At 33.7% G+C, this 15,070-nt stretch overlaps 1 protein-coding gene across 2 annotated transcripts in view; it reads left to right on the top strand.

Annotated features, from left to right (window-relative positions):
* The window catches only part of PTEN (phosphatase and tensin homolog), an 84,339-nt gene that overhangs the window by 18,715 nt on the left and 50,554 nt on the right, over nt 1–15,070 (top strand). For both annotated transcript variants that reach the window (XM_019738851.2, XM_019738842.2), the window contains exon 2: nt 6,063–6,147. In XM_019738851.2, coding sequence (XP_019594410.1) covers nt 6,063–6,147 — 85 coding nt within the window. The remainder of the gene's footprint in view (nt 1–6,062; nt 6,148–15,070) is intronic.

Here is a 15,070-nt window from a genome sequence, read left to right as displayed (position 1 = left end):
GAACATGTTTGCACAGGTGGTGGGGGCGAGGCCCGGGAAGACTGTCTGTTGTGTCTCAGATCTCATATAGCTATGGTGGCCATCCAACCTAGGCAAGATAGAAAACACCATCTATGCATTCTTTTTACCTCTCTTACTGAATGTGTAGTAAGTAGCTGCTGATATTATGGGGGGAAGAAAGCTTTTTTTTGTTTGTAGTAATATTTTATGTATATTCTTAAAATCAGTACTTGAAAGACAAACTGATATAGTAAAGATTTGAAAGAATTAAAGTTTCTGTTAGGCTTCGATGCTCTTTAGGAAGAGTGTTATTTAACAAGTCAGTGTCATGGAAAAAAAGCCAAATAGTTATGGTGGGCTCTTATTGTCTAGGCCTGTACCATTGTTCAATTAATAGACAACTATCACTGTTCTAGGCATTGTTTATAAATTAACTCATTTATTCCTCATAACAACCCTATATGATAGGCACTTTTATTAGCCCCATTTTACATAGGAAACTGGGGCACAGAGAGTATGTAACTTGCCCAGGATTACACATTAAATGAAGCTGAGATTCAAGTCCAGGCAGGCAGCTTGGCTCTAGAGCATATGTGTGTGTTCTTAACCACGGTGCCACACTGACTGCAAGTAGATCACAGATCACTCACTAGATGGCAGAAATACTTGGCTTCCTTCAGTGATCTAGTTAGTATAATGACGCTTAGTACTTATAAGTCACTAGATAAAAATTTCATATTAAACACTACTTATTTGAATGTATATCCAGTAAATTCAGGTTAAGGCTATTCTGTATTATAAATCGTGTGTGTGTGTGTGTGTGTGTGTGTGTGTGTGTGTGTGTGTATGGCGGTCTGACTTGGTTTAAATTGTGTAAAAACATGCCATAAAAATTTTAATGTAAGGAGAAGCAAAACAAAGATTTTGTTTGTTGATATAATACTTGGCATAAATATTTGCCTCAAAACTCAGCACTCATTAGTTGCTGACATCGATTTTAGAAACGTTGGTAGATTTTTGTATTGTCTTTTAGATTTTTCAGTTTCAGTGTTTGATTAGTAAAATACTTTCATTTGGACCTGCTTTCATGAAAATTTTATATTTTTGTTAATGACTTTGAAATATAAACCATAATCTTTTGTGAGACAGAGTGTTACAGAAAGCTTGAGCTTTGAAGTTATGTACATAATGGGTTTGAATTATAACTTATTACTTATTGGCTTTGGGACCTTGGGCCAATTACCTAATCTTTTTGACTCTCAATTTTTATCGTCTGTGAAATGGTAATATTACTTCGTAGGTTTGTTAGGATTAAGTGAGAATATATTTGGCATACTGTCTGGCACATGTTCTAATTTATGATGGATGCCAGTCTTGGGTAAAATCTTAAACTATGAAGAGTGAAGGTGAGGCGCTAAGGAAAATGAAACTTCCAAAAGACTGAATTCCTAGATTCTATTTAAAAGGATAGAATTGTGACTCTGCAAGAGATTGCATGCAGGGCAGTGGATTGTTGCTCTGCACGAGACTCGCATGCTGATCCTGGCCTTGTTTGACTCATTTGTCTGATTAAATTGAACTCCCTGCCACGGCATCCTTTAGACCTAATCTGCTGTCAGTCCTGCCGCCTTCTCCATAAAGCTTTGCGGTGTGAGCTGTACTGGACTGCCCGCTTTTTCCTAATATTTTCATATCTCTGCTCTATCCTCTGCTTAGAATGTTGTAATTGCTCGTTTCTTCTGTCTACTGATGTCTGATTTCTTAAGGATTAGCTAACCTATTCCCTACTTTGTGAAGTTTTATCTGTGCCCCTACAGCATTAATCCCTCTTTCTCTAGCTCTTAAAACATCTTGATATGTACCTAATAGGGCCTTTGGCACAGTTGTAGGTCTGTGTGTCTGTCTTTCTGATAGAATAAGTAGCTCCGGAGTGCAGTAGTCTGTTTACTTAGCCTTAAATTCTCAGTGCCCCTTCCACAGAATGTTCTGTATGTATTTGAATAATTAAGTGAATGAAGGAGGGGGCCAGTTGAATTAAAAAGTGTATAACATTCCCATTTATGTATAGTTATAGACAAATAGTTTCTTAATTAAGTTAACCAAGTCTTTGGTAAATTGATTTACTTTATTAGTATTCATAGTGCAAGAGTGAGTTTTGAGTTTAGTCCTGGTTAAAATGACTATTTCAAGGGGCGTTATACTTCTGTGTTTTTCTGTAAGGCTAAAATCTTACTAGCATTCTCATTGAAATTAATGGTTAGGTAAGTTTGATAGTAGTAATAATTACTTCTTTTAAGTAAAAATAGTTTTCTTTTGCATTGCTCTGGAAAACATGGATGATTTGAATTGATATTTTTGACTAAAAGTGTATATAATTTTTTAGATAGGAATTCCGGATTGGTGGTAACTGCCACTGCCTTGGGTTCCCCACTGCTGTCTCATTTTTTTTTCTTCTCCTGACTGTTACTTCTCATTTTCTTATGTTTGTGCTTCAAGACAGAGGTAAAAAGTAAAGATTATTCACTTTCAGGAATTGTACCGCTATTGGCTTCGTTTGAGCCTCCATTTTCTTCAGCTTTTATTCTCACGAATGGACATAATACCCTAAAACATTTCGATAATTGACCAAAAGCTACATTTTTAGGTGGGTCTACTTTCTTATGTGAGCATAATAGATTATAGCTAATATTTGTGACGTTCAAAATGATCATCCTAGTAGTTTTCTTTTGGAATCTTTATAGTAGAAGAACGCTTTGAGGTTTGGGTGAATGTATGTATTTTTTCTTTTAAGTTAAAATAGGATATTAGATTTATGGAGAAACGACTTATACATTACAGGAATTCATTATATTAGGATGATAATAATGACAAATAAGTGAAATTAAATATTACATATTCATATACATGAATAATCATACACTTATATACATACTCATATATAGCCCATTTATTCTTATGAATGTGTTGCAGAAAAGCCAGAACAAAAATTCCCTGTCATTATATGATATTGGGAATTCCATTAGACTCACATTTAAATATAAGACTATTAGAGAGTGGGAATTATGTATCAAAAAAATAAAGTTATTGGAGTTCTGGTAAAGATGTATGTATTCTTCAAGTGACAAAAATCATTCCTGGCACAGGATAAATGCTGTTTAAGCCTTAGGTACTATTATTATTATTATTATAATATTTGGGGTAGAAATTCAGCATTTTTAAAAACTGTATAAAGAGCTGATTCCTAGTCATGCAGGACAAGACAGTAATTTGTAAATGGACTTGGAGATAATTATAAAGCAAACATAATTTTAAAAATCTGTTAATAGAAACACGGCAGGTGCATTGTACCAAAAATAGAAAATACAAAACAAGCAAAAATAAGAAAAAAAAGTATATATATCCCAACAACCTAGAGGTTATACTTTTAGTACCTAGTTTGTTATCTTTTTACCTACATGTCACTATATGGGTATATATGTATTTACCAAAATAGTATCACTTTTGAAACCTTTTTTCCCCCCCAGTAATTAATGTCTGCTTAACCATTTCAGTAAATTTTCATCTCATTCAATACCCAGGTCATATTAAAATTTATCTAGTTGGCTCAAAAATGTCCTTTATGTCTGGTTTGTCGAAAACAGTATCCAGAACAGTATTATACCTGTGAATTTGGCTGTTAGATTCCTTAAGTCCTTTTAAATCAAGGATAGTTACCCATTTCCCCCCTCCCAACCTTTTAAAATGATATTTTGACTTTTTAAAAAGATACTTGAAGAGAGACTGGGTCATGTCCTACAGACCTTTTGAATTTGTCCAGTTTACTCTCTTAATAGTGAATAGTGTTATTTACCTTATTCTTCTATCACATGTATTTTCTTTAAATTAAAATTTATATATTTAAATGCATTGTAGATTCTCAGGTTGAAGATAACTTAGCTATCATAGCTGATACTGTATCCTTCATGTTGTATCACATCCAAAGTTATATGATCTCAACTTTCTTGGTGATGCTGAGATTGAACACTGAAATGAAAAGACCTAGAAAAATCAGATTTTTATAAACATGGATTCATATTGATATTTTCAATGAATAGTTTTATCTGAATTTCTGATTTTATAATGATACCTCTTTTCTGTTACACTAATAAATCATGAATCTTAAAATTATTAGCATAACTTCACTGCTTTTTCCTACAATATAAAGAAAAAAGTTGGAGGATATCAATACTGATATTACTAAAAACAAACTATCAGAGAAAGTTGAACATTTCTTTGTAGTTCGTTTTGTTCTTAGAATACTTCCTACAAAGAGGTACAGTAAAATTACAAGGTCCAAATGAGCCCTGAAATAAATTCTTTCTCCTGGTTACCAATTTCGTATTAATCAGGTATATTTATTTCTGGCTGTTTGCAATGTATGTCTCTCCCTTTCCCCTTCCCTTCTCTACGAAGCAGCCATTTTTATTAGTTTCTCAGTTATCTTACGTGTGTGTGTGTATGTGGTGTTGTGTTGAGGAAGTTCAAATTCAAGCAAATACACATGTAAATATTTTATCCAAAAAGATGTTATTTGTTTTATAACATTATTTCTTTTATCCAAAAGATAGCAGAATGTATACCCTGTTGTGCACATTTTTTTTTCTTAAAGTATTCTGTAAATTTGTCTAATCAGTACATAGTAATTTTATGGATAGAACATAGAGTAGAACATTTTCTTATATCAAAATAAAAGCTTTCTGAACAAAAACTCATAGACACAGACAATAGTTTAGTGGTTACCAGAGGGTAAGGGGGGTGGGGGGTGGGAGATGAGGGTAAGGGGGATCAAATATATGGTGATGGAAGGAGAACTGACTCTGGGTGGTGAACACACAATGGGATTTATAGATGATGTAATACAGAATTGTACACCTGAAATCTATGTAATTTTACTAACAATTGTCACCCCAATAAATTTTTAAAAAGTAGAAAAAAAAAAGCTTTCAGTAATTTGATAATTAATTTTGGATTGAAGACTAATACTGAAATTAGCTCAATAATGCAAATACAGGAGAAAGTAAAGAAAAAATGATCTGGAAAAGGGAATTGTATTTGGTGAATTTTGAATTGTATTTGGAAGATGAATAGGTCCAAAAGTAGGCGGGCGGCAAACTTTAGTGATAGTCTTCAAGGGAGGCTTTAGGCAGATTAGCTTGGCTCCTGTAGAAGATTCGAGGCAAAATTATGAGATTAGAGAGGATTGATGGAGCTCAAGAAGAGAGCTGCTATGATGGACACAGTACATTGAAATGTAGATTGTTGGTGGTTTTTTATAGTTAGTTGCATATACATTCTTCTTGACTGTAGAAGTTTGTTTTTGCGCTAACTATAGTGTGTAACAAGTGAATAAAATAGGCATGTTAAATATTGATTACCTTGGTTAGAAATGAGAATAAGTTTCTACCTCAGTTCAGTATTATTAAGTCATAAATAGTAAGAGTGAGAAGAGATCTTAATGGTTGTCTCTACCTAATTATCATGTGGAATAGGAAATTGAAATCTAAAAAGGTTAAGTGACTTGTCCAAATTGTACAACTGGTTAGAGACATAGCCAGCTCTTAAATCTGATGTTCTGACTCTTAATTGTATCTATTCTCTATACCATGGTGCTTTTTATAACCATAAAAAAATTAGAAGTTGTGTAGCTTTTATTGGTTTTTATTTTGATTTTTGCCCCAGGATACTTTAGTATTTGTGATTTATAAAGTCTGAGGTTTTTATTTTTCACATGTACCTAAATGTTGTAAATATGGAAGCTACCTTTTACCTTGGGTGCATTTTTAATGTACTAAGTAGAGGGATTTGAAATTATTCTGCCAAGTAATCGTTTTGAGGATCTTTTTTAGAATTAACGTATTTATTTGTATTTCTTAATTACACATGGTGGTTTATAAATTAATACATTTGACAATACAGCTGCGGTGGGGAAAGCTTTTGTTTTATTATCAGCTAATATTTTAAAATGTGTACATTTAGATTGCATTGTTGCATGTTTCAGATATTTCCTTAACTTAAATACTCAGATATTTATCCAAACATTATTGCAATGGGGTTTCCTGCAGAAAGACTTGAAGGTGTATACCGGAACAATATTGATGATGTAGTAAGGTAAGAACTCTTTAATTTTCTATTTCTAATGTTGATGTATTATATTAATGTTGTATTTTCATTTAGAAGACATTTCTAAACCACAGAAAAAGATGTACTTTGTGATGTAAACTTTATTTTTATTGTGTCAGTGCTCTATAGCTGCTTTTTTTTTTTTTTTTTTTTTGCTTAATATACCTAATGGGTTTCAATAGGATATAACTCATTTGATAAGAATGGACTTTTACATAATCAGGTATGTCTGGTATGATTTCATGAACTCTGCATAAAATGCCCCTCAGCAGGTTAATGCCTGGATTCCATTACACTTACGATTTTTATTTTTTATTTACTGTGTTTCATGTCACAATTGGGGATTAGGCTTAAAATCCTTGAGTGTATTTATTCACTTAAATGTATGTATCTTAAGGTATAGATAACTGATACCATGAATTTTTACATAGAGCATTTTATAATGGGGCATAAGCATACCAAGCACCTAAAGAATAAAAAAGTGTTTGTTACAAGGGATCTAGAAAGAAATTGCTGCACATACCAAACCCTAACTTTGTCTGTTTTATAGTTTTGCATAATTTTCTTAGTGTAATTATTCAGTTCAGAAGAAGGCCCGTTGAAAAGGCCCACTTAAATAATTTTTAGTATATTTGTGACCTAAAAGTATATATTTTATGAGAGAAGGAATTTTTATCTGCTGTGTAAATCTTAATATATTTTCTGATTTCAGAGCAAATATATATATATATATGTATGAATAAATTAATTTTAAAATATCAGTGGGAACTTTAATGGCTTTTAAAAGTTGAAATTTTGAATTATTCCCGTTACCTTTATTCAGAAGGTAAAGTATCTTTCTTGGAGACTTTCAATTTAAATATTTGGTGGTTATGAGTGTTGAATGTTATAATATATGGTTAGTACTTTATAAAGTGCTTTACAGATGTAGAATCTTTTTTATAGTAGTTGTCTAAGTATATAAGCCTACCTATACCCTAAATGAACTTAGCCATAAGTTGTTGATTTTAAGCAATTTGCTTTGAATCAAAGTATATTTACATTTTTTGCAGCTCTGAGTTGTGTCCAGTTAGATTTTCATAGTGTTTGTATTGTGTTCAGAATTAAATTTCAGTTTCTACATCAACTACATAAGAACCCAAAACTACTTCTTTGCGGTTTTCTATTACAATTATAGGTGGTACAATTATAGGCTGTCAGAAGTACTGTTTAAGAAATTGAAAATAGGGAAATGAATTTGCCTTTTCATAGTTAGGCAGGACACAGTGGAAGAATGCTTAACATCAAAGATCAATGGGAGTAACAGCTTGATATGGCTTAGACAGTGATACTACACATCAACAGAAAATGCAGTTGGTGATAGGAAAAGAATGAGGGAAGTCAATTTTGAATCGAAAGATGTGGAATCTGGGAAATGAGTAACGCAGTCACCAGACGTGTATTCTCTACTATGGTGCAGGAATGTTTATCAGGCCTCTTTATGGCCTTGGTGAAATATCTCATAAGATCATCTACTTCACATTACTATAATTCTGTATTCAACCAACTACTAATTCAACCAAGTCAGATTAGTACTCATATTGGGAAAGATTATGAGTACTTTGGAGTAAGAGAATAAATTGTCTGATTACTGTAAGGACATCTTTGTGGTCAATCTGTTGTGCTAGTTTTTTCATTGTTCTCTTCTGACTGTGAATTAGTCACTGAGGCTGAATGATCATCTTTTAGGTTACTGATAAAGTCCAGTTTCTGGATCTATAAATTTGATTATCAGGCCTTAGATTGTAATAATTTCACCAAGAAAATACTATGCTGTGAAGTATTTTTATCTGTCATCTTCTGACTTCATAACCACTGCTTTTATGCCTCTGAATTAAGATTTCACACATTTAGTTTGTGATTAGTAACCAAGGTTGAAGTTTATTCTGTCTGCTTTAATGTTACTAGTGTATTTTATCTAGCTTTTATCTTTTTCAAATTTGTTATTCCTAAAAATAGTTTTATGTGTATGGATTTTTATTTAGCTAATGGTCGCTTTAGCTGACTGATCTTTTCACCCTATGGTAATGGTAATGGTAATAGCATATAAAAATGAATTATCAGCTAAATATAATAGCTGTGCTGTGTTTTGTTTATCTTTTTTTTTTTTTTTTTTTTGAATCGGGTGATAAATGGCTGGTAAGACTTTGGCTTCAGTTGCTCACCCCACTCCCTTTCTTTTATGAGAGAAAGGATGAACAGTGACTGGAAATGAAGATGTAGTTTTTCCTATGAACTGAAATGAAAATAAATAGTTCCTAAATAATTTGCCTGTTAGGATTAAACTTTCCAGGGTATTGGCTGTCTCCAATACCCGAATGATTGATTTCCTTACTGCTTCACACTGTTTTGGAGACAGTAGTAATAATCAGTAGTGGTTTCTTTTTGGTTCAAAGATGATGTCTCAGTACCTTTTCTGTTAACAAAACTGTTTTCAGTTGGATTTTCCTTTGCTCTCTCTACTGGGATGGCTGAAGAATATTATCTTTTTTCTAATTCCATATTTTTCCTATTATCTTCCCCCAAACAGAGCTCAGACTTTGTTGCTGTTGTACTTCATTGCCTTGAGTAAAGTAAACTCAAATTGCAAATACCTGCATGCTTAAATTGTCCAGTATTATTTAACATTTTTGAGATATGATTTGTTACAGCAATGTGAATTTTATACTTGAAGTACGCAAAGTACTTTTGTGACAAATATTTAACTTCTCCATTCTAGATTACCTCCTAGGATCAGGAATTGATGTAAAAAATAAAGGGAGAGGAGGAGAAAAGTGAATGAAGCTGAAATTTTTTACAGTCATTAATTGCAAATTTTAAAAAATAAGCAATCAGAATTGACAGAGCAGGGCTGGGACTGTTCATAGAAGTGAAGTTTGAAAAGTTAACTCTTCCCAGATTATTTTCTTCTTTTCCTCTTACCACCTTCTCTCTCTCTTTTTTCTTGCCACTAAACTCTTGTTCTGACTAGCTGGTAATACGAAACAATGCTTTATTCAGATAATTAGTTATTTTTTCATATGTATGTCTTATTGCTCAGGCTAATATTGAAGGTATCTAATTTGTATGTTATCGGATATAAATCTAAGCAGTCTTTAACAAATTGATGCTTCATGTGTTTAACAGACATAGCTTAAGAACTGTTTTGTACCAACTAAATCAGGAAAATGTAGGTTTAATAGAGGTGAACTGGCTTTCTTACTGCAGAAACTTTAATAAGCTACTGTGCACTGTAAGTCTTCCAAGAGTGAAATTCTAATATGCTGCTTTCCTTTCTTTTTTTCCTTTCCCATTTTTCTTTCCCTCCCTCTCTTCCCCCTTGTCTCTTCCTTCACTTTTATAGTATATCAAATAACATCTTTCAAAACAGTGTTTTTAGGGAGCACAATTTGAGATATGTTGAAAATGAAAACAGATGCATATAACTCTGAATTAGTAGGAAATAATCTACTTCCTTCTCTTTTATTGGAAGATTTTAGATGTGGAGAGAGTCCCACATTTATTATTGTATAAGGAAATACTTAGAGCTCAGCCCTCTGATACACATTGATTTTACAAAACAGACATTATCCATTGTCTTGTATACTGTCAATTTTCTTACCCATATGTAAGTGGCTGTATTACAGATTCAAGAGTCCATCTTCTTTTTTCCTGTTTTTTATGTACATTTTCTTACTGAAGGAATATTTCTCTTAATTATATGTTAATCTTTTAATCAACCTTAATTATTGATTTTCAATAAAAAAGTGTTTGTTATCCCAACATTATCATTGTTAGCTATTCAGTTAAAAAGAATTGAAAGGAGATTATTTAGAGGATTTAATGTTTAGAGATTAAATATAGATTATTCAAAATAGAGGAAAGAATATCAATTCTATTCTCCCTTTCCAACAACTTTTGACTTCTTCCCTCATCTTGCCCTTTTTCTTTATTGAGATGAAAATCACATAGCACAAAATTAACCATTTTAAAATGAACAATCCAGTGACGTTTAGTACCTTCACAGTGTTTTGCAACCACCACCTCTATCAAGTTCCAAAACATTTTTATCACCCCAAGAGAAAATTCTGTACCCATTAGATGCCTCCCACTTCTTTTGTTAGTCTTGTTTCCTTACAAATAGCAAAGCTTTGATGGATTTGACAAGGTTTGTATTATCTGCACCAGTATAACTTTTGATATTTAGTAACAGATAACGTTTATTGTACATGTATTCACGTATGTATGCTATTGTTATATACACAGTTGACATGTGTGATCTTATTAAATCTCTACAGTAAACCTATCCCCATTCCATAGATGGTTTAAAAGAAGTTAACTTTCCCAAGTGCCACACCGGCGAGTAATGAGGTTGAGGAATGAGCCCAGGTCTGTCCGATTCCAAAGCTCATTTTCCTAATAAATATATATATATATATATATATATATATATATAACCTTATAACTCCTGTATATCAGAGGGCAAAACCTGGAAACTCTTGGACTAATCTAGCCTGTTGTCATTTGTTTGGCCATAAACAGTGTTGGTCCACACATTGTTGGGAAATCACCAAGGAAGGTCTTTTCTGGTATTATTATACCAGAGAATTTCTTTAGGATCTGAGTCTACAGATTGAAAAGACCTATATATTGCCAAGCACGATAAATGAAAACAGACCAATATCAGGCAAATTATTATGAAATTTCTTTGACAATACCAGAAATAATGAGACTGTTTCAAAAGTGTTCAGAATCTATTAGGAAGGATTAGGAATATGAATGGCATCTGATTTCTTGGTAGAACCGTGTTTCCCCGAAAATAAACCCCAGTTAATATCGTCAGCCAGGCGGATACATTTAGGATGTTATGACGATGTTCCAGAAGAAGATGACATGACTGTATTTGAATAAAGGTAGATTGTTGTACATGAAAAAATAAGACATCCCCTGAAAATCTGCCCTAATGCTTCTTTTAGAGCAAAAATTAGTATAAGACCTGGTCTTATTTTCAGGGAAACACGGTAGAATTAAAGATAGAGAATGAAGGAGTAGCACTTGAAAAGTTCTGCCTTCAGCCTAGAATTCTGTATCTATCCAAACAATCAAGTGCAAAAGTAGGAAAAAAAGACACTCAGTTACTAAAAAAAAGTATCCATGCAACAGTTCTTAGCAGATTACTGGAAGATGTGCTCCAGCAAAACAAGGGAATAAACCATGAAATAAAAGGGCTTCAGTAAAGTGAGGACCAACTCAAGCAACAAAGATAAGTCCCCGGATGACAACTGTGTCACAAACTAAAGAGCAGCCAGTTCAGGAAAAAAGAGAGGTTCTGGGGAAAAAAAGAACTGATAGGTTATTATGAAATATTTGGGTGGAAAGATGCAATAGATTTTTAGAAAAATAAGTGAATTAGAAACAGAAGCAATTATTAACATCTGATTGATTTAACCCGCAATTGTGATATTACTATTTAAAGGGGAATTAAAAGAAGTGAAACATATTTGAAGGTAGTACTGGCTTTGTAAGCCTCCTCCATCATGGCAGAAAATATGTAAGTAATTCATGAATCTACAAGAAGCAGTGTTATAGTATATCATAGAGATACTGAATTAAATACCAAGAAAAAGAATCCGACTAGTTGAGTGTGGTTGCTTTTAGGGGAGAAGCAGGAATATAGGCTTGAGGATGAATAGGGCTGGAGATTTTTTTATTGTAGCAAAATATATAGTATAAGATCAAATGTACCATTTTAACCATTTTTAAGTACACTTCTGTGGCGTTAAGTACATTCACAATGTTGTGCAGCCATCACCACTCCATCTATAAAACTTTTTTATCATCTCATACTGTACTGTACCTACTGTTTTCCCCGAAAATAAGACCTAGCTGGACAATCAGTTCTAATGCGTCCTTTAGAGCAACAATTGCTATAAGACTCGGTCTTATTTTACTATAATACAAGACCAGGTCTTATATAATATAATATGATGTAATATAATATAATATATAATACTGGGTCTTATATTAATTTTTGCTCCAAAAGACACATTAGAGCTGATGGTCTGGCTAGGTCTTATTTTCTTGAAAACAGGGTACCCATTAAACAGTAGTTTCCCATTCCCCCTAGTCCCAGCCCCTGGTAACCACTGTTCTATTTTCTGTCACTATGTACCTTATGCATATATAAGTGGAATCATAACAGTATTTGTCTTTTTGTGACTTGTTGCCTTACAGCTGCCAAACCGTTTGTTCCCCCCTCACTCTTCCCAGGATTTCACAAGGTAGTGCTTCAGCAAACTGAGGCTGGATGGAAAGATATCGATAAAGCTCCCTTGAGGGGATGTCTCAGCAAACTGAGACCTGATGGAATAATATCGGTCCCTGCCCTTTAATGGATCCCCTGGACTTATGTGTGTGTGAAGGCACAGTACATGTTGGAGCACAATGGGGATGTTCAGAAAGGCAGCCAGCAGGCACATAATTCACAGATCTTGATGTTAACAAGCTTTACTTCCTGATTTGTTAACCAATAAAAGCTATGCGTTGGCCCCAATTCGGGGCTAAGTCCTTGAGGCTTGAGTCCCTTGGCCCCGCTTGCACTCTATTCTTTCTTAACCCTGCGCCGCCCTTTTCGCTTCCCACAGCTCTTGTGTAGGACACGACAGTGACTTATTTCACGTAGCATAGTGTCTTAAAGGTTCATTCATGCTGTGGTATCTGTCAGAATTTCCTTCTGTTTTATTTATATACCATTCATCCATTGATGGACACTGGCATTGCTTTCACCTTTAGACTATTGTAAATAATGCAGGTATGAATATGGGTGTCACAGTATCTGTTCTAGTCCCTGCTTTCAGTTGGTTTGGCTATACACGCAGAAGAATTGCTGGACCAAATGGTAATTCTGTTTAATTTTTTGAGGAATTACCATATTGTTTTCTGCAGTGGCTGTATCATTTTACGTGTCCACTAGCAATATACAGTGTTTAATTTCTCCACATCCTCGTCAACACTTGTTATTTTCTAGACTTTTTTTTTTAATAGACTTTCTAATGGGTGTGAACAGTGGTATCTCTTTGTGATTTTGATTTTTATTTCCCTAATAAGTGATGTTGAGCATCTTTTCATGTGCATATTGACCATTTGTATATGTTTGAAGACACGTCTATTCAAGTTCTTTACCTGTTTTTGCATTGGATGGTTCGGGTTTTTGTTGTTGAGTTTTAGGAGTTCTTTATGTGTTCTGGATATTAATCCTTTATCAGATATGTGACTTGCAAGCATTTTCTCCCATTCTGTGGATTGCCTTTTTACTAATACTTGTTGATAGTGTCCTTTGATGCACCAGAGTTTTGAATTTTGATGCAGTCCAATTTATTTATTTTTTATTGCCTGTGCCTTGGCTGTCCCATCTATGAAATCATTGCTAAATCCAATGTCATGAAGCTTTCCCCTGTGTTTTATTTTTAGGTCTTTCATTTCAGTTTTTGATCCATTTGAGTTAATTTTTATACGTGGTATAAGATAAGGGTCCAGCTTAATACATTGCATGTGGATATCCAGTTTTCCCAGCACCATTTGTTGAAAAGACTATCTTTTCCACATTGAATGGTTTTCGCACATTTGTCAAAAATCATTTGACCATATATAAAAGAGTATATTTTGGGCACTATTTTGTTCCATTGGTATATGTCTGTCTGTATGCCGGTACCACACTTGGTAAGTTTGTAGCAAATACTGAAATCAGGAATTGTGAGTCCTACAACTTCGTTCTGTCTCAAGATTGTTTTGGCCATTCAGGGTACTCTGAGAGTCTATATGGATTTTAAGGTGGAATTTTTATTTCTGGAAAAAAAACAAACTGGGATTTTGGTAGGAATTGCGTTAATTCATAGATTGCATTAAGTGGTATTGAAATCTTAATATCAGGTCTTCCAAACCATGAACATGGGATGTTTTTCCATTTATTTAGATCTTTAATTTCTTTCAACAGTGTTTTGCAGTTTTCTATATACCAGTATATTACCTCCTTGGTTAAATTGATTCCTAGATATTTCATTCCTTTTGATGCTATCTTAAGTAGAATTGTTTTCTTAATTTTCTTTTTTGATTGTTCATTGTTGGTGTATAGAAATGCAGCTGAGTTTTGCATGTTAATTTTGTATGCTGCTACTTTGCTGAATCTGTTTATTGTAACAATTTTTTGTGTGTGTGGAATCTTTAAGGTTTTCTACATATAAGAAAGATCATCATGTCATCTACAAACAGATAATTTTACCTCTTCCTTTCCAGTTTGGATGTCGTTTTTTCCTTCTTGCCTATTTGCTCAGGCTTGAATGTTTAGTACTATGTTGAATAGAAGTGGTGAAAATAGGCCTCCTGTCTCATTCACCTTAGAGAAAAAACTTTGTGTTTCACCATTGCACATCCTATTACCTGTGGAGTGTTGGGTTTTTTTAATAGAACTAGTTTTTATAGCCAGTTTGTGTTCACAACTATATTGAGCAGAAGGTACAGAGATTTCCTGTACACCCCCTGCTCCCACTCATGCATAGCCCCCCTCATTATCAGTGTCCTCCCCCAGAGGGGTGCATTTGTTATAATTGATGAACCTACTTTGACACATTATTATCATCCAGAGTTCGTAGTTTACATTAGCGTTCATCCTTGGTGGTGTCCATTCTGTGGGTTTGGGACAAATCAAATATATAATGACATGTATCCACGTCATTATCGTGTATCCACAATATTATAGTATCATACAGAATAGTTTCACTGACCTAAAAGTGGTCTGTGCTCTGCCTCTTCATCCCTCCCTACCCCAGCCTCTGACAATCACTGATCTTTTAACTGTCTCCATAGTTTTGACTTTTCTAAGAATGTCATATAGCTG

Source organism: Rhinolophus sinicus, linkage group LG07, assembly GCF_036562045.2.
Source record: "Rhinolophus sinicus isolate RSC01 linkage group LG07, ASM3656204v1, whole genome shotgun sequence".
NCBI classification, from domain to species: domain Eukaryota; kingdom Metazoa; phylum Chordata; class Mammalia; order Chiroptera; family Rhinolophidae; genus Rhinolophus; species Rhinolophus sinicus.
Note: the sequence above shows the minus strand (reverse complement) of the source record. Positions and strands in the feature narration are given on the sequence as shown.